The following is a 21,067-nucleotide window of genomic DNA, read 5'->3' as shown; positions in this document are numbered from 1 at the left end:
GTTCTTCAAGATGTTCAAACGTTCATAGATGATCAGCAGGGTCAATAATAATCACACTGGCTGTAGAGGGTGCAACAGGTCAGCACCTCAGGCGTAAATGTCAGCTGGCTTTTCATAGCCGAGCATTCAAAGGTGGGGGGGGACACTGTGGACCTGTCCAACAATACCCCCAGACAGGGCCAACCGGGCAGGATATAACCCCCACAAAGCACAGCCCACACACCACTAGAGGGATATCAACACACCACAAACTTACTACCCTGAGACAAGGCTAAGTATAGCCCACAAACATTTTCTCCACCACATGAGCCCAGAGCCTTGGTCTGACAAGACCAGCAAGAGGAAGATCACTTCAGTGACTCAACCCACTCAAGTAAATTTTTGCAAAATAAGCCTGGCGCAACATGATGCACCCGTAAGGACTTAAAGATCGAGACCAAGTCTGCGTCTCTCACATGGATAGGCAAACCTTTCCATAGAAACTGAGGTCTATAGGAGAAAGCCCTGCCTCCAGCTGATTGTTAAGAAATTCTAGGGACAATAAGTAGGTCCGCGTCTTGTGACCGTAGCGTACGTGTAGGTATGTACAGGCAGGACCAAATAGGAGAGATAGGTAGGAGCAAGCCCATATAATGCTTTGTAGGTTAGCAGTAAAACCTTGAAATCAGCCCTAGCCTTTATAGGAAGCCAGTGTAGAGAGGCTAACACTGGAGTAATATGATCACATTTTGGTCTAGTCAAGATTCTAGCAGTCGAATTTAGCACAAACCGAACATTATTTAGTGCTTTATCCAGGTAGCCGGAGAGTAGAGCACTGCAGTAGTTTAATCTAGAAGTGACAAAAGCATGGATGAGCTTTTCTGCATAATTTTTGGACAAAATGTTTCTGATTTATGCAATGTTACGAAGATGAAAAAAAGCTGCCCTTGAAATATTCTTGATATGTTCATCAAAAAAGAGTTCAGGGTCCTGAGTAACGTTAAGGTCCTTCACAGTTTTATTTGAGATGACTGTACAACCATCAAGATTACTTGTCAGATCAAACAGCAGATCTCTTTGTTTCTTTGGACCTAGAACTAGCGTCTCTGTTTATTCCGAGTTTAAAATTAAAACATTTGCCGCCATCCACTTCCTTATGTCTGAAACACAGGCTTCCAGGGGAGGCAATTTTGGGGCTTCACCATGTTTCATCGAAATATGTGTCGTCCGCATAGCAGTGAAAGTTGACATTGTGTTTCCGAATAACATCACCAAGAGGTAGAATATATAGTGAAAACAATAGTGGTCCTGAAACGCAACCTTGAGGAACACTAAAACTTACAATTGATTTGTCAGAGGACAAAACATCCACAGAGACAAACTGATATCTTTCCGACAGATAAGATCTAAACCAGGCAAGAACTTGTCTGTGTAAATCAATTAGGGTTTCAATCGCTCCAAAAGAATGTGGTGATCAATGGTGTCAAAAGCGACACTAAGGTCTATGAGCATGAGGACGGATGCAGAGCCTTGGTCTGACGCAATTAAAAGGTAATTTACCACCTTCACGAGTGCAGTCTCAGTACTATGATGGGGTATAAAACCAGGCTGGAGTGTTTCTTATACATGCACATTATTTGTCTTTAGGAAGGCAGTGAGTTGCTGCCTTTTCAGTAGCAAGCATAATAAGATTGTGGTCTGATAGTCCAGCATTATGAGGAAAAAACATTTAGATCCACAATATTCATTCCATGGGAAAAAACTAGATCCAGGGTATGACTCGTGCAATGCGTAGGTCTGGACATGTTGGACAAAATCCACTGAGTCGTTGATGGCTTCAAAAGCCTTTTGGACTTTCCATGCGAATATTGAAGTCAAGAAAACTTTGAATATTATCTGCCATGACTACAAGGACCGATAGGAATTCAGGGAACTCACTGAGGAACACGGTATACGCCACAGGGGGCCTGTAAACAGTAGCTATACAACGTGATTGAGTGGGCTGCATAGATTTCATGACTAGAGGCTCAAAAGAAGAAAGTGCAGTAATTTGTTTTGTAAATTGAAATTTGCTGTTGTAAATGTTAGCAACACCTCCGACTTTGCCGGATGCGCAGGGGATATGGTCACTAGTTTAACCAGGAGGAGTGGCCTCATCTAATACAGTAAGTTAATCAGGCTTGAGCCATGTTTCAGTCAGGCCAATTACATCAAGGTTATGATCAGTGATTTCCTACACTTAAATCGCCCTTGCCAAACGACTGCCTCTGAAGCCGAGCTTGAAACTTGGCTATGCTCACCATAAGGCAATGGTTCTCCTGTCTTTTTTTGGCCGGAGGAGGTCCTGCAGCTCTATGTCCAAATAAAGCATCCGGGGTGAAAAATGTAAATTAAAAAAGTTGTGTGAGGACAAAACTAAGACATTGGTAAATTGGTTAAATACAGAGTTTGATTAAATAGTTCAAAGGTTTGGCAGGTAGCCAAGTAGCAACAAAGAGTACAGCAGTACAGAGACAACACAGACGTGACATAGTCTAACGTAGTCTTACCGGGTGAGTCCAGGTTAAAGTTATGATCCCTTATTGATGTCACTTGTTAAATCCACTTCAATCAGTGTAGATGAAGGGGAGGAGACAGGTTCAAGAAGGATTTTTAAGCCTTGAGACAATTGAGACATGGATTGAGAGTGAATGGGAAAGACAAAAATGCCTTTGAACGGGGTATGATAGTGGGTGCCAGGCGACCCGGTTTGTATCAATAACTGTAACACTGTTGGGTTTTTCATGCTCAACAGTTTCCCATGTGTATCAAGAATAGTCCACCACCCAAAGGACATCCAGCCATCTTAATACAACTGTGTGTGAATGTGTGCGTGCTTGTGTGTGTGTACCAGAGGAAGCTGGTGGGAGGAGCTATAGGAGAACGGGCTCATTCTAAAGACTGGAATGGAATTAATGCATTAGTATCAAACACATCAACCATATGGAAACCACATGTTTGACTACATTCCATTTATTTCATTCCAGCCATTACAATGAGCCCATACTCCAACAGCTCCTTCCACCAGCCTCCTCTGGTGTGTACATATGTGTGCATCTCTCTCGTTCTGTCTGTCTGTCTCTATGTATGTGCATGTGAGTGTATGTAGGCATTCAGGACATGTTTAATATTAATCGTAGTTGATAACATCGTTTCAGGAGGAGAGCTTTAAGCTTCAGACAACACATCTAATCCACATCTGGAACTGTTGCCTCCACAATGCACCTCACACCTCCACCGCGCCCTACACCGCCATCTTGCGCCCTCTCTTGCCTTCCTGGCATTCACGGCTTCTCCAGATGTGCCATTCCGGCATCTGCGACCTGTATCCCTCGTCCGCCTGAACCATGGAGTTCTTTTCACCGGGCTGGGGGTGATCTACCCTCGTCCTAGTTGCCTTGCCATTCTTCAACTCACCTCCAGTTCTCAGAGTGACGACGACGTGGCTCCCTCTTGACCTGCTCAGGTTGACGTGGCTCCCTCTTGACCTGCTCAGGTTGAAGTGCCTGTCTCTTGATCTGCTCAGGTTGACTTGGCTCCCTCTTGACCTGCTCAGGTTGACGTGGCTCCCTCTTGATCTGCTCAGGTTGACGTGGCTCCCTCTTGACCTGCTCAGGTTGAAGTGGCTCCCTCTTGACCTGCTCAGGTTGAAGTGGCTCCCTCTTGACCGGCTCAGGTTGACGTGGCTCCCTCTTGACCTGCTCAGGTTGAAGTGGCTCCCTCTTGACCTGCTCAGGTTGACGTGGCTCCCTCTTGACCTGCTCAGGTTGAAGTGTCTCCCTCTTGACCTGCTCAGGTTGAAGTGTCTCCCTCTTGACCTGCTCAGGTTGAAGTGGCTCCCTCTTGACATGCTCAGGTTGAAGTGGCTCCCTCTTGACCTGCTCAGGTTGAAGTGGCTCCCTCTTGACCTGCTCAGGTTGACGTGGCTCGCTCTTGACCTGCTCAGGTTCAAGTGACTCCCTCTTGACCTGCTCAGGTTGAAGTGGCTCCCTCTTGATCTGCTCAGGTTGAAGTGGCTCCCTCTTGACCTGCTCAGGTTGACGTGGCTCCCTCTTGACCTGCTCAGGTTGAAGTGCCTGTCTCTTGATCTGCTCAGGTTGACTTGGCTCCCTCTTGACCTGCTCAGGTTGAAGTGGCTCCCTCTTGATCTGCTCAGGTTGACGTGGCTCCCTCTTGACCTGCTCAGGTTGAAGTGGCTCCCTCTTGACCTGCTCAGGTTGAAGTGGCTCCCTCTTGACCGGCTCAGGTTGACTTGGCTCCCTCTTGACCTGCTCAGGTTGACGTGGCTCCCTCTTGACCTGCTCAGGTTGAAGTGTCTCCCTCTTGACCTGCTCAGGTTGAAGTGTCTCCCTCTTGACCTGCTCAGGTTGAAGTGGCTCCCTCTTGACATGCTCAGGTTGAAGTGGCTCCCTCTTGACCTGCTCAGGTTGAAGTGGCTCCCTCTTGACCTGCTCAGGTTGACGTGGCTCGCTCTTGACCTGCTCAGGTTCAAGTGGCTCCCTCTTGACCTGCTCAGGTTGAAGTGGCTCCCTCTTGATCTGCTCAGGTTGAAGTGGCTCCCTCTTGACCTGCTCAGGTTGACGTGGCTCCCTCTTGACCTGCTCAGGTTGACGTGGCTCCCTCTTGACCTGCTCAGGTTTGTTTCCCCCGTGACTTCCTATAACTGCTCTGTGTCCAAATCCCTACCCCACCTGACTCCTACTAGCCGGGACTAGCTTGTTGCATGCACTCTTGACCAGTCATGGTGGCCACCACTCCACAACTCCTGGGTTTGCTAGCCTTCTCACTCCCCAGAGTGTTATTCCCATCAAAGGCAGCATTCTTTTTGGGGGCAACCAACTTTAACCCTTCATGCAAGTTTCAAAACACTCATTCGACCAACATGGTAATCCATTGAAAGATGCATCAAGACCTGAAAAATAAGCCCACAGTCACGAAGGTCGCCTCAGAGCAAGATGATGCTGAAGCTACAGACCTAGCTCCATAGAACTACCTGGCTAAAGACTTGGAGGATATTCACTGGCTCCTGGAAGAACTGCCATAAGAGAACAACTACCATCTCTCTCTCCACTTCTATCTTTCCCTATGCTGGGCGGTCCAGATCACACCTTGGTCCATGACCAGGGCCTTTCCCTGCACTGGGAAGTCCAGTCGAACCTAGTCAATAACTGAGGGTTGGCCCTACCAGAAAGGGGGTTCAGCACAACCTTGGTACACGACCAGGGGCTGGGCCTTCCTTACACTACCTTCTCACCCCTTCCATTCCCTTTGGCTCATTTCGCCTCCTCTGTGCTAAATGCACCATCTGACACTCAATGTGCTCCACTCTAGAGCATGTCTACAGCAAGTACTTCAACCAGGTTGAGTAGGTGATAAAGCTTATTCACCGAAGTGCAACTTGGTCAGATCAACAGTAGCGACCTCGTTGTCAGAAAGTCTTTTTCACTCTTGTATACTGGCAGGGGGGCCAGCACAACCTTGGCTTACGGCTTGGGGCTGATCCTGTTGGGGGGCCAGCTACCAACCACGATCACCGACCAGGGTCTGGCCTCCCCATCACCTCCAGGCTTCCTGCACAATGGTGGGCCAGCACAACCACTTCCTGCATGTTCATCAGATCCATGCTCACACAACCTTGACATATGGCCGGGGGTTGGCACTGCCAGCAGGCTCAGCACTGCCTCAGTCCATGACTGGGGGCTGATCCTGCTGGGAGGACAGCTACCAACCCCGATCCCCAATCGGGGTCTAGCCTCCCTGTCCACCATCCACGCCAAAACCCCCATACCATACTCCAACTACTAACCCTTCCGACATGTTCGTCAGATGGAGAGAAGCCAAACTCGTGAACACACTGTATATAGACTATACCCAGTCTAAGAGGGAGTGTTGTACTTACCCGAATACTGATACAGTCATCTAAAAGCTCTGAAGGCAGGATGTTGACATTAAAGAAGAATATCTGTGGAGAGGGTTTATAAATATGTTGATATATACAGTATTTTCATGGTTTATTTATGTACATAGTAAAGAGTTAGGCATAACCATGACCATTTTCCATAGCTTTCTATACTCTTGATTTTGAAGGAAATTCATACAGACATACTGTAGCAATTGTATAGTAATTGACTAGAAAAGGTTGAGAAAATGCATGTGAGAGTTCAAGGGGGATAGATAATGTATCTAATGGAGGATTCTGCTTTAGATGTACTCAAACATATCACTGTTGCAGAGAGAGAAGAAGATTCAAATGAAACTCATTGAAGCAGGAGAAGGAGGAGTGCATTGAGAGAGGGATCAGCAGGACAAGATAAAAGAGGAGCAGGAGTCAAATAGACAATCAATCAATCAATCAATCAATCAAATGTATTTATAAAGCCCTTCTTACATCAGCTGATGTCACAAAGTGCTGTACAGAAACCCAGCCTAAAACCCCAAACAGCAAGCAATGCAGGTGTAGAAGCACAGCGGCTAGGAAAAACTCCCTAGAAAGACAAGCGTTTAAAGAGGTGAAAAAGACAGTCAATAAAAATATTAAATACTGAAACAAAGACCTTTCGCGCAATCAGAGAAGTGTAACTTTGCCCTAGTGGTTTTGATTTTTGAGTATAAGAGCAGTTTAAAACTATGGAGTTATGAAGAGATTACCTCATCAAAGAAGGGGTTGTTTCCTCGTCTGATCCTGGTTCGGTGGGTCTGTCCGCACACATTCACTTTGACAACCGGTTTGATGTTGTTTCCCGGCAACTGTCGGCCCTCGATAACTCGAACGCGAATCTGGTCATTGAAGACAAGAGTATAAGAGTTGAACTAACACTGAGTGACTTCAACAAACACACAATTCCTTAATTACGCCTTTTATTTAATTAATTTGTCAATAATAGGAGAGGTCAAAGAGGCGCTGTTCTACTACAAAATGCACATCTCCTTCCTTTTTTCCTTCCTTCCTTGAGGCAATCACTGATCTGTTAGTGATTGGATTGATGCATGCATAATTATCATATTGCTGTCACCTCTCATGCCTATACAGATTAGTGATTACCTCAAGTAAGATAAAATAGGATGAAGGACACATTTCATAAGTATTTAAACAGGGCCCCATACTACCATCCAGGGCTGCATCTCAATAGTCCTTTGCTAGTCTTCCCTCCCACTGATCTGAAAGAACTGGAGGTTGAAAGCCACCATCCACCATACTGCTTTCATCTCTCCTGTGGTTTCAGATCAGTGCAAATGAAGGAAAGAGAGATGAGGAGGGGAGGATACTTTAAACGTTTGACATGCACTTCATGTCCTAGCTATGTACTCTACCTGGAAGTCCTGGGGCTTGTTGGCCAGGGCCCGGTGTCTCTTGCGGCTGGTCCGGACAGGCCTCTGGTTGGGGTTACCAGGCTGGCCAGGTGTGGGTGGAACTCCAGGGGTCCCCACCTGACCCCCAAGGGATACCTCCTCCCCATCCTTCCCTTCCTCACCACCACCTGGTAAGCCAGAACACACACACACACACACACACACACACACACACACACACACACACACACACACACACACACACACACACACACACACACACACACACACACACACACACACAGAGAGAGAGAGAGAGAGAGAGAGTCTTGTACAACTAACCTTGTGGGGACACACAATTCAGTCCCATTTAAAATCCTAATGTCCCTAACCCTAAACCTAACCCTGACCTGTACCCTAACCTTAACCCGAAAACATTACCTTAACACTAAACCTAACCATAGCTCCTAACCATAACCCTAAAACTAACCCTAGCTCCTAACCCTTATTCTAGCCCTAACACTAATTCTAACCTAAACCCTAAACCCCCTAGAAATTGAATTTGACCTTGTGGGGACCTACAAAATGTCCCCAGTTGGTAAAAACATTTTAGTTTACGATTATTGTGGGGACTTCTGGTCCAGGTGACTTGTGTTCAGCATATTGTCTGCTGAGTGTACTTGTGTCGTGTGTATATTTAAAAAATATACAAATATACATTAAAAAAATTCATACCCTACCATCCCTACCCTGATTAGAGTAAACTAACAGACAACAAAACTTATACTGCTACTTACAGCTATTTCCCCTCATATCTACAGTACCTGTAGCTAAATAATTAGACATATAGAAACATTCCTAATTTCCTCAAGTGCTGGATTTTTATCCACAGCGCCAATCCACCATTCAATCTGAACTCCAACCCTCCGATGTCCACAGAGTCACCCATCTTTCCCAGTATAATGCCATTTTGCTATTTCCTTTTGCAATACATCCATTCACTTGTGTCATGAACACAGACAAGCCAGAACCACTCCAATACTTCCTGCCAACCAAAGCCTAAAACCACAACATCACACCACCTCACTAGCCTGGTTATCTGGGTAGTATTCATTAGAGACCAAATGGTGAGAAAAAAACTCTGAAACAGGTAGGGACTACCTGGACTTGCCCAATAAGAAATGCAACCTTTGTTTTCCATTTTCAAACGCTTCCTGTTGTGTGCCCCAACCCTGGTTACCAGATCTGTCTGTACTTTAGTCAACTGCTCATTACATGACATTGAACGACGAGGAGTTGGCTAACAAACATACAAATCTGGGAACCAAGATACCACTGCAATACCAAACCAAAACATACCACTGAGACAGCTGCATACCTTTCCCAAACTACAGTGCCTTGCGAAAGTATTCGGCCCCCTTGAACTTTGCGACCTTTTGCCACATTTCAGGCTTCAAACATAAAGATATAAAACTGTATTTTTTTGTGAAGAATCAACAACAAGTGGGACACAATCATGAAGTGGAACAACATTTATTGGATATTTCAAACTTTTTTAACAAATCAAAAACTGAAAAAGTGGGCGTGCAAAATTATTCAGCCCCTTTACTTTCAGTGCAGCAAACTCTCTCCAGAAGTTCAGTGAGGATCTCTGAATGATCCAATGTTGACCTAAATGACTAATGATGATAAATACAATCCACCTGTGTGTAATCAAGTCTCCGTATAAATGCACCTGCACTGTGATAGTCTCAGAGGTCCGTTAAAAGCGCAGAGAGCATCATGAAGAACAAGGAACACACCAGGCAGGTCCGAGATACTGTTGTGAAGAAGTTTAAAGCCGGATTTGGATACAAAAAGATTTCCCAAGCTTTAAACATCCCAAGGAGCACTGTGCAAGCGATAATATTGAAATGGAAGGAGTATCAGACCACTGCAAATCTACCAAGACCTGGCCGTCCCTCTAAACTTTCAGCTCATACAAGGAGAAGACTGATCAGAGATGCAGCCAAGAGGCCCATGATCACTCTGGATGAACTGCAGAGATCTACAGCTGAGGTGGGAGACTCTGTCCATAGGACAACAATCAGTCGTATATTGCACAAATCTGGCCTTTATGGAAGAGTGGCAAGAAGAAAGCCATTTCTTAAAGATATCCATAAAAAGTGTCGTTTAAAGTTTGCCACAAGCCACCTGGGAGACACACCAAACATGTGGAAGAAGGTGCTCTGGTCAGATGAAACCAAAATTGAACTTTTTGGCAACAATGCAAAACGTTATGTTTGGCGTAAAAGCAACACAGCTCATCACCCTGAACACACCATACCCACTGTCAAACATGGTGGTGGCAGCATCATGGTTTGGGCCTGCTTTTCTTCAGCAGGGACAGGGAAGATGGTTAAAATTGATGGGAAGATGGATGGAGCCAAATACAGGACCATTCTGGAAGAAACCCTGATGGAGTCTGCAAAAGACCTGAGACTGGGACGGAGATTTGTCTTCCAACAAGACAACGATCCAAAACATAAAGCAAAATCTACAATGGAATGGTTCAAAAATAAACATATCCAGGTGTTAGAATGGCCAAGTCAAAGTCCAGACCTGAATCCAATCGAGAATCTGTGGAAAGAACTGAAAACTGCTGTTCACAAATGCTCTCCATCCAACCTCACTGAGCTCAAGCTGTTCCCCAAGCGACTTACAGCTGTAATCGCAGCAAAAGGTGGCGCTACAAAGTATTAACTTAAGGGGGCTGAATAATTTTGCACGCCCAATTTTTCAGTTTTTGATTTGTTAAAAAAGTTTGAAATATCCAATAAATGTCGTTCCACTTCATGATTGTGTCCCACTTGTTGTTGATTCTTCACAAAAAAATACAGTTTTATATCTTTATGTTTGAAGCCTGAAATGTGGCAAAAGGTCGCAAAGTTCAAGGGGGCCGAATACTTTCGCAAGGCACTGTACATGTATAAGAGTTTATTTACATTACTTGCATACCAAAGACATTGGAACTGATCTCATGAGAGAAGGACACCATTTTGCTTAACCAAAACAAAAGATGGCGTGGACATATTTGTTATGTTAAACTGACCTGTGTCCCCATACGACTGGTCTTCATCAGTTTGATTGTTAGGGTTAGGAGCTGTGCTAGCTGGCGGCTCATAACCAATTATCAAATTAATGGTTGCCTAAAAAAAGATGGGATTAAATGTCAACATGCTGCTTCAAGACAATGTGTCAATGTATTGACAACTTTAACTTACATTATTTTACATTGACATATTATGGTCAATGATCAAGACGTTTTAACCCAGTTATTATATGCATGGGGTAGTTCTGACTGGGACTCAGGCCTGGGTCCAGCAACTGTCAACCCAACACCTTAGCGGTTACGCCAAGAGACCTGAACCTCTTGACGAGGTCCCTAGGTGTTGGGTTAAGGTCGCTACTCCAATCAAATCAAATTATATTGGTCACATACACATGGTTAGCAGATGTTAATGCGAGAGTAGCGAAATGCTTGTAGTGTAGCGAAATACTCGCTACACTAGCCCCTCCCTTCAGGAGAACATCTCCCCAAGCTTCTTTATTCCAAGTCCTTCATGTGTATTTGCCTTTCCGATGACCTTATGGGCACCATCCCACTACTTACACCAATGTAGGGAATTTGTGTGTTAGTTCTGACCAGGACTTGAACCCGGGTCCAGCTATTGTCAACCCAACACATTACCGTTAAGCCAAAAGCACCGAACCTCGACAATGTCACTACAATAAAGTGTATTATTGGTTGCACTTCGTTTACTTTTAAGAATAAGCCAATTATACATGCTTATTCATGTTTATAAATCTTGTTCATTCTTGAAGCTGTTAATTCTCAATGACACAAGTGTGTAGCCATAGAGAAACTCACCCCAGTGTCCTGTTTCTTCTCATTGACCAGGGACAGGTTCTTTGCTGGGAGGGACTTGGTGTGACCATGAGCCAGGTCTAGGAGAGAGATCTTAGCTGAGCCAATATATCTGGAATAGAGGTCAAAAGTCATGAGCACCACCTGTATGTATGTGACATGAATCTTTCTTGTGGAAACGCATACAGTAACATAATAATATCATACCCAGATCACTTAAACAAATGCATGTATTATACTTGCTGGTCTACTGCATAAAGAGGTGTAGATTTCCTCTGTTGTTTGTGTACAATTGTTGATGGGAATTTATATGAATGACTAGAATAATCCACCCTGAACCCTGAAGCCGTATAATCGTATGATTATGGAATTTATTTGAATTATGTATGACCATAGTCTGTACAATATGTCTATAAACCTTATTTGAATAAAAGACAGACTGTCTGAGCAAGATTCAGGGCCAACCTTGGCTGGGGCCACTGAGTGTACTTCCCAGTCTCCCTATCTTGAGGGAGGAGGGGGAGTAAGTCTCACGGAATCCCGTAGCAGGGCATTGTGTGCTAAGGTTGGTGAGAAAGTGTGCGCATATGGGTGTGTTAGTGTGAATGTGTGTGCGTGTGCGTGTGTGAGGGTGAATGTGTGTGCGTATGTTTGTGTGAATGTGTGTGCGTATGTTTGTGTGAATGTGTGTGCGTGTGTGAGGGTGAATGTGTGTGCGTGTGTGAGGGTGAATGTGTGTGCGCGTGTGAGGGTGAATGTGTGTGCGTGTGTGAGGGTGAACGTGTGTGCGTATGTTTGTGTGAATGTGTGTGCGTATGTTTGTGTGAATGCGTGTGCGTATGTTTGTGTGAATGTGTGTGCGGGAGAAGCCAGTATAAAATGAATTGTTTTGTACAACAGAGCAGCGCTCTCGTAAATAAACTTTCTGACTATCGTAGCTGGGCCTCCGTCTGATTCAGTTCAACCAGTTTCCTACAAATTCTGGGTTTCAGGCTGAGTACTTAATTGAATTGGGTTTATGAACATCGAGAACATAATTCTCCTGACAACAATGATGTATGTCATTTTATATGTATGAATATATTCGTTTTTTGACTAATCACAGGCAGTATCCAGTTCTCATTTGTACTTCTTTCAGAATTGACAAACCTAGCAACAAGTCCTATAGAGCAGTTATATTTGCCACACAGATCTGATGAAAGTCCCTTATGGGGGAACTGAGGACTAACTAGGAAGGTACCAAGAGTTCTTTATTACACAATGATTAAGAATCATGTTGCATTGCTTAATCTCAGTTATTCCTATTATGTATACATAGCCACCACTGTGCCATGCAGCCACAATTTAAAGAAGTGTGTATATGTCAACATATTGTTGATACCATTGAGGCACTTTGCTTGTGCTGGACTGGAGGGACTCAAGAAAAACAAAGTGATAGGATTGTAGCGAGACGACGACTTTCCTGTAACTGAGTGATCTTAATAAGCTGTCACAATGACAAACATCAGCCTAGCATAGCTTATTTTGGCAATCATTAGAGCCTTCCCCGGAGAACACTGGGAAAAAAATGTAATCTGTGCTCTGTAGTGAGGAACAACACTCGATCCCACAGACGAGGGCAAAGAATCATGAAAGGGAGGATGAGGAAAGAGTAACTGCTGGGAGCAATTAGCATCTACCACAGGCATGCCTGCAGTCTGGCCTTGTGTATCAGGCTGAGGGGAGGAGAAAGACGAGAGAGAGCGCGAGAGAGAGAGAGAGAGAGAGAGAGAGAGAGAGAGAGAGAGACAAGAGAAAGAGAGAGAGCGAGAGAGAGAGAGAGAGAGAGAAATTGAATTGAGAGAGAAGGAGGGAGGGAGAGATAATTTAAGTGAATTGAAAGAGAGCATGGGAGAGAGAGGGTGATAGAGAAAAAAGAAGAGAGGAGAGAAGAGAAGAGAGATGGGAGGGGGAGAGAGAGGGAGAGAGAGAGGAGAGGGTGGGAGAGAAGAGAGAGGGGGGGAGGTGGGATGTTGTCATGCCTCTCCCCTCTTGGCTATGTCACCTATGGGTTGAAGTAATTTGTCATCACACACAGAGAGATAAACAATCATGTGTTAAAACAGGTCCTGGAAATGACGTTGAACTACAGGGTCAGCGGTAGAGATCACACCTTGGCATTGAAAGCAGGCTACTCTGAAGTTGAGAGAGGAATGCTCTTTGAGTCTTTTGTTTTTATTCCTCTTGGAATTCTACACATTTCACATTTTTTCTTGACTCAATTAGTTGGCAGTTGACTTTTCAAAGGCGAGCAGACACATGCAAAATACCCATTGCTGAATATTTTCCCTCTGAGGAAATGAGTTGACTGTTACTGACTAATAATATGGAACAGACACTACCTGTCAGCACACTAGTTGGCTATATTTATGCACTGTGTAGTGGCTAGTTCCTCTTTTATGAGTCAAAAGCAGTTCCACACCATGAAGTCAGATAATACAGCATAATATGGAGTTCTTTCTTTTGCTGATATCAAAGGACCTGCTGCTAACTGTGCCCGTCTATTTGTGCTATCATGTCAACTCCTTGTCAATCAATGTCATGCCATGTTTGGATTGACAATGAGTAATGGAGTTGGCAAGAGCAGGCTATAGTTTACTGCCTAGTCTCTAGCAGAAAAAACATACTGTATGTATCCATGTTTGTATATCATTTTGGGCTTTTTTTTTTAGAATTTGGACATGGATATGGAGGATTCGAAATGCCTCAACAGGACAAATGATTGTATATGGTGGTCACTAGGAGATATCCAACCCCCCCCTTATTGAGTGTGTGTTTATACTAGATGAGTCAACCTCACCCACATACACACATATCTGCAAAGGGTTCTCAAGCTTACTCAAACCCCCATCTGCCAGTGACAAGCCTGTGCAAGCTCTGTAACTTTGCTTGTGTTTGAGTCTGGACTCTGCCAGTGCCCCCCACCCACATTATAGAAGTTCAAAGATGTGAGTCACTCTCATTACCATAGCCCTCTCTCTCTCTCTCTCTCTCTCTCTCTCTCCCTCTCTCTCTCTCTCTCTCTCTCTCTCTCTCTCTCTCTCTCTCTCTCCCTCCCTCTCTCTCTCTCTCTATCTAGATTAGAGTTCCTGCTGAGAAGTGGTGAAAAGCATGCTGCTAAATAGAGGCTGCATATTACGTGACTTAAAAATATCACATTGGAAATGGAGCAGCAATGAAGCATCAATACAGCTCAGATATGTTTCATCAATATAAAAGCACTAACGTGAAGTAAAAAGCATTTTGATACCTGTTTCTCTTGATATACAGTAGACACATAAGAGACCATTTTTGAATCTATTGAGTTTGAAGTGATTTGTGCTCATGGTGAAGCAATAGCCGTTTGGAGAGAGAAAACGGTTCCGTCATAGTGAGCGATGAATCCTCCTCACATAGCACAGCGAGTCTGAACACGGAGGCAGGTACAGGGTGTGGTAGTGGAGCTGCAAGGGGTTGTGCGACTTCAAATCACCCCTCACTTTTCACTTACCAACGTGGTAATCATTGAAGCTCTGCGGTAACACAATTTTTCCTCAACACATGTTGTCATGGCAAGAGGAGTTCCTGTAGAGGTTATGTGGCCCATTGCAATGGAAAAACGTGAGTTTTTTGTTGATGTAATTGTAGTTCAACTAAGTTCTCTTTCAAATACTTGTTTCTGTATCTCACGTATGGGGTAAGTCCAATCACACAACCTATTATGAGGCGCCCCGCCCTCTAGCTCATTAATTGTTTTCTTCCTTACGGAGATCACAAGCTCTCTCTACACTCTCCTCAGCACGACTTGTCTCATTGTTTTCCGACTTAATTGTGAACTCGCCACCGATATAGTCAAATGCTATGGGAGCTGACTACATGTGAGATACCCATATTTGAGATAACGAAAAAAAGTATTTGAAAGAGCACTTGGGTAAACACTTCTGCAGTCAGAGATCCATAATGTTCCTTAAGGTCAAATCTTAAGGTTACTTGCGTAACCCCTGTTCTCTGATAATATGATTGGGGTATCTCAATATGCTTAAGGAGGAGCACATATGTTTGATAATGAGCTAGAGTATGGGACTTGACGCATTATAATAAGTGGGGTTCCCCACTATTCGCCACGCCTCCTGTCTGTTTACGACAGATGTTTTGTGATTGGAGCTTCCTTATGATCTCGCCCCAAAGGGCATGCCCCATATGTAAGATAGCTCACTCATATTATCACAGAACTACGGGGTTACGCAAGTAACCTGAAGATTTGACCTGAATGAACATTATGGATCTCCCTCTGCAGAAGTGCTTACTCTAGTTTTTTACAACTCAGTTTAAACTCAGCACTGGCCTCGGGGTTTGACCTGAATGAACATTATGGATCTCCCTCTGCAGAAGTGCTTACTCTAGCTTTTTACAACTCAGTTTAAACTCAGCACTGGCCTCAGGGTTTGACCTGAATGAACATTATGGATCTCCCTCCGCAGAAGTGCTTACTCTAGCTTTTTACAGCTCAGTTTAAACTCAGTACTGGCCTCAGGGTTTGACCTGAATGAACATTATGTATCTCCCTCCGCAGAAGTGCTTACTCTAGCTTTTTACAACTCAGTTTAAACTCAGCACTGGCCTCAGGGTTTGACCTGAATGAACATTATGGATCTCCCTCCACAGAAGTGCTTACTCTAGTTTTTTACAACTCAGTTTAAACTCAGCACTGGCCTCGGGGTTTGACCTGAATGAACATTATAGATCTTCCTCTGCAGAAGTGCTTACTCTAGCTTTTTACAACTCAGTTTAAACTCAGCACTGGCCTCGGGGTTTGACCTGAATGAACATTATAGATCTTCCTCTGCAGAAGTGCTTACTCTAGCTTTTTACAGCTCAGTTTAAACTCAGCACTGGCCTCAGGGTTTGACCTGAATGAACATTATGGATCTCCCTCTGCAGAAGTGCTTACTCTAGCTTTTTACAGCTCAGTTTAAACTCAGCACTGGCCTCGGGGTTTGACCTGAATGAACATTATGGATCTCCCTCTGCAGAAGTGCTTACTCTAGTTTTTTATAACTCAGTTTAAACTCAGCACTGGCATCGGGGTTTGACCTGAATGAACATTATGGATCTCCCTCTGCAGAAGTGCTTACTCTAGCTTTTTACAACTCAGTTTAAACTCAGCACTGGCCTCAGGGTTTGACCTGAATGAACATTATGGATCTCCCTCTGCAGAAGTGCTTACTCTAGCTTTTTACAGCTCAGTTTAAACTCAGCACTGGCCTCGGGGTTTGACCTGAATGAACATTATGGATCTCCCTCTGCAGAAGTGCTTACTCTAGTTTTTTATAACTCAGTTTAAACTCAGCACTGGCCTCGGGGTTTGACCTGAATGAACATTATGGATCTCCCTCTGCAGAAGTGCTTACTCTAGTTTTTTATAACTCAGTTTAAACTCAGTACTGGCCTCGGGGTTTGACCTGAATGAACATTATGGATCTCCCTCTGCAGAAGTGCTTACTCTAGCTTTTTATAACTCAGTTTAAACTCAGTACTGGCCTCAGGGTTTGACCTGAATGAACATTATGGATCTCCCTCTGCAGAAGTGCTTACTCTAGTTTTTTATAACTCAGTTTAAACTCAGTACTGGCCTCGGGGTTTGACCTGAATGAACATTATGGATCTCCCTCTGCAGAAGTGCTTACTCTAGTTTTTTATAACTCAGTTTAAACTCAGTACTGGCCTCGGGGTTTGACCTGAATGAACATTATGGATCTCCCTCTGCAGAAGTGCTTACTCTAGCTTTTTACAGCTCAGTTTAAACTCAGTACTGGCCTCAGGGTTTGACCTGAATGAACATTATGTATCTCCCTCCACAGAAGTGCTTACTCTAGTTTTTTACAGCTCAGTTTAAACTCAGCACTGGCCTCAGGGTTTGAACGTTCCCTTTAACTCACTCTCTGTATAACCTGTAATTACCAGACACTGTATTGTAATGACCAGGTTCACATACTAATGGAGGGGCACTTTGACTGAGAAATGACAAGAGGTCAAACTGAGTAAAACACTATGTCCCACCTCCTCCCAAGCAGCACTAGCAGCGTCCGATTAGCAGGAGGTGTGTGTGTGTGTGTGTGCGTGTGTGTGATGTGCGTTCTCTCACAAAACATTTGAGACATATACAGTAGCTACATGTCAGGTACGTACTTGTCTTTGCCGATAGTCTCATAGTCTTTCACAATCACGTCTATAAAGGAGGATGCATCCAATGGGGAGCCCTTTAGGTCGAACTCAAGCACCTGCAACCTCAAATAGAGTTAGCTCATAAAAAACGCAACTTTGCCAATGTTAGTTAAATTATGAAACATGGGGGGGGTACAAATGCTTTAAATCAAAGGGGAAGTGTTCACAGTTATCATTCCTCTAATAATAACTACTCCATGTTGAGTCATCAACAAACAGTAAACACAGCGGACAACATTTTAGCCTCATTCCCTAATTCATTCTCATATCCTCCTCCACACAAAACGTCACTCTCAACACCTTTTTCTACATTCTCAGAGACTGCCAGAGAGAGGATGGATTGTAATGTAACTATTTATACTTACTTCATTCCACACGGGATTGAGTTCACTATCAATGGCCTTAGTTTTCTTCTTTTCACCTGTAGCATTTACACAAAGTGGCAAGATTAAAACATGGAATATATGTTTTTATATATACCCTGCATATAACTAGGCAAGTCAGTTAAGAACAAATTCTTATTTACAATGATGGCCGACACCGGCCAAACCCGGACAATGCTGGGCAAATTGTGCACCGCCCTACGGGACTCCCAATCACGGTCGGTTGTGATACAGCCTGGAATCAAACCAGGGTGTCTATAGTGACACCTCAAGCATTGAGATGCAGTGCCTTAGACAGCTGTGCCACTCGGGAGTATATGCATGGGTAGAATATATTTCTCTGGGTCCAATGCAGACGTTTTTATCTGAATATCAAATCATTTCTGGGTAACAATTATGTCACTGTGATTGTTTTTAACTAAATGGTCAAAAAATAAACAAAAATATCTTCTTTGCAAAAAATGCAAAGTTCTCAAGCAATCATTTTGCAAGGACTGTTTAGGAGTGGTTTAAGTGGGGAAGGGAAAACTAGCTGTTATTGGTAGAGAGGGTTGTTTCTTATTGGTCTCTTAACTAATTTACTGCCTGGTGATGTCACCAGGTAGGCCAAAATTCTACCCCACCAAAACAGGCTGACATTTTAGTGTTCTTTTCAAACAGCTCTTACACTAAAAGGGCATTTTCATCATTTTCACAATTTCAATTTCCAACCTCATAATGGAAATATTTATAAAACACAGGTATATCATGTTTTTAACTGCACGGGGCCTTTAACATATATAGGTAGTTTTAAAATGAGTAATAACTACAACGTCCCTGGGGCTGGTAACACAGTGTGAGCCAACTTACAGTGGCAACATATTGAACCATAAAAGTTGAATGTGCATCTTGGACTGACTCTTGTCCTAAAATATCCATACAAAAATGAACACAATTGACCCAGCTGCAGAGCTCTTCATGACAGGGGGAGAATGGGATGATTCCAACCCTTTATAAGGGAATGTGTTTTCCCTCTGTGTAACACAATACAGGCAACATTATTTAATGTGACTCATTGCCTTAAAGCAGGCAAAATGAGGTTTGGGAATCTCAGAACTAATGCACAGTACCATTGTTGTACCTTCAATGCAATTCATAGTAGTTTTGTGCCATTACATGCACACAGTTAATGATGCAGTACCTCCACTTTGAATACAAAGAGCATCATGTTTGTGTTTATTGAACATGTTAAATGTTTGGGGACTACAAAATCCATCAGAAGATCATCTTGGGTCGACTAACCCAACATTGACAGCAAAGGGCAGAACGGATAATATGACTTTAAAATAAAGAGAACTATAAAGTAGCCTAGCTAAAAAAAAAAAGTAGGCTACAACCCGAAAGCAACTCTGCATGTCTTCATCTTTGATTTATATTAGCCTACATTTGGAGAACGTCTTTGATCCAGATGTTTTGAACTTCTCAAGAATAGCCAACCCTCAAGGCATTGAAACCAAAGAGTAGATGTAGGCTAAATGCCACAGCAAGAGGCAACAAAACAATAACTCACCTTTGAACACTACCGCTGCTATGGGATCTGGGTTCCCGAGTTTCTTTTTGGGGATGCCTTTGGCTGATTCCACTACGACGCGCAACATTATTACGGAGTTTTTCAAGTCTGTAGTATAAACTCCCTTATGAATCACAGCATGTTCCTCTGCCAAGGGGTCTCTTCACCAGCGCTCATTGTAACAGAGGAAATGCTCCTTTAGAGGAGGAGTGAAGTCACGAATTATTTGGCTATTCACTGTATGAGTCAGCAAGGAACAAAATATTATGGATGTGTGTTAAAAAGTATTCCATCACGTCGTGTAGGCTATAGTCAAAATCTGTTAGGTTACTAGCCATCCTACTTGTTACATCTACTTCTACTTCTTGTGATATTGTTATGAGTTTATAAACAAACTTGACGCTGTCAAAATATTGTTTTACTATAGGCCACTCAAAAAGGCTACATTTCGTCATAGTCTACGTTGAATGATTTACATGCATCTGGTAACAGCTTTTTGGTCTATCGTGGTTCAAATGTAGCACACAACGCAGCGCCACCCAGTGGTGATGGGGTTGTACAACGCTGAGTGTGGTACCCTAAAATGACCACGTCGATTATCCTTTAAACAAAAGATATCCCATGATCATTCTTATCACAGCAATAATACTACTGTTATTCCCCATACTGTTATTGTTTCACATCTAAGTAATTTTGATGGTTTAATTAGGCTATTTGAAATCTGATATGCGAACTTGTGTCTTTGAAAAAAACGAAACAAAAAAAATGTCAATGAGGGCTTTGCATTTTTGTAAGAATTTATGGGCAGTGAGTGAGCTCCAAAATAATTGGGACATTGACACGTTTTACAGATAGTCGGATAGTCCTGAATGAATCGTGAATGATGATGAGTGAGAAAGTTACAAACACAGTTAAATAGAGGTAGAATAAAAACTAAAAACAAACTAATATCATATCCTCAGGACATGCTAACCTCTCACCGTTATGATATTTGTGCGTCTGTAACTTTCTCACTCATCATTATTCACGATTCATTCAGGACCATCCGTAATCATGGTAGCATCCACATTAATGGAGAAGTGTTTAGAAACATATTATATTCGTATTTAAAAGTGACTCCAAAATGACACAATCAATTATTTACCATGTATTTCTATTGGGAATAAAATCATCTGCAATTACCAAAACAAACAGCAAATACATTCAACAAGTTTGTAGAGTCACAAGCTTGATTTAATCAATGGGGGACTATGTACAAAAAGAGCTGTCCTTTCTAAACGGTTTGTTCACCAGACATGGATGAAAATACTCTCAAATTAAAGCTGACAGTCTGGACTTTAACTTCATAGTCATTGTGTACTGGAGTACAGAGAGGAAACAACAACAAGAAAGTGTCACAGTGCTAATACTTTTGAAGCTCACAGTTGTCTAAGTCATGAAATGAGAATAGGCAATATTGAAATGCCCCTGCCTCAAATATCCTGATTTGTCATTTTAGTATTGTGCACAAGCTACTAGGCAGAAACGGTAGGAATAATTGCAGAATATCTTGCCTATGTAGAGTAAAATAATGGCAAGGTTTTGTAAATCAGCCTCAACCACCTGAAGATTTTCATTTGATTTTTCTTAAATGTGGGATCATTTGTAGAATGACAAATGTCACATGAACATATTCAA

At 43.2% G+C, this 21,067-nt stretch overlaps 1 protein-coding gene across 2 annotated transcripts in view; it reads right to left on the bottom strand.

Moving 5' to 3' along the window:
* The window catches only part of LOC110538277 (myoferlin), a 59,481-nt gene extending 39,622 nt beyond the window's left edge, over nt 1–19,859 (bottom strand). The window contains exons 1-8 of one of the 2 annotated variants that reach the window (XM_090193360.1): nt 19,391–19,859; nt 17,824–17,879; nt 17,423–17,521; nt 11,219–11,327; nt 10,400–10,496; nt 7,330–7,496; nt 6,667–6,795; nt 5,918–5,980 (exon numbers count right to left, since the gene is read on the bottom strand). In XM_090193360.1, the coding sequence (XP_090049486.1) occupies nt 5,918–5,980; nt 6,667–6,795; nt 7,330–7,496; nt 10,400–10,496; nt 11,219–11,327; nt 17,423–17,521; nt 17,824–17,828 (669 nt within the window). In that variant the 5' untranslated portion in view covers nt 17,829–17,879; nt 19,391–19,859. The remainder of the gene's footprint in view (nt 1–5,917; nt 5,981–6,666; nt 6,796–7,329; nt 7,497–10,399; nt 10,497–11,218; nt 11,328–17,422; nt 17,522–17,823; nt 17,880–19,390) is intronic. The other variant, XM_036938321.2, reaches the window with a different exon arrangement.
* Between the last annotated feature and the right edge of the window lie 1,208 nt (nt 19,860–21,067).

This window comes from Oncorhynchus mykiss, chromosome 12 (assembly GCF_057628025.1).
Source record: "Oncorhynchus mykiss isolate SJ-2025 chromosome 12, ASM5762802v1, whole genome shotgun sequence".
NCBI classification, from domain to species: Eukaryota; Metazoa; Chordata; class Actinopteri; order Salmoniformes; family Salmonidae; genus Oncorhynchus; species Oncorhynchus mykiss.
This window is presented reverse-complemented; position numbering and strand designations above follow the sequence as displayed.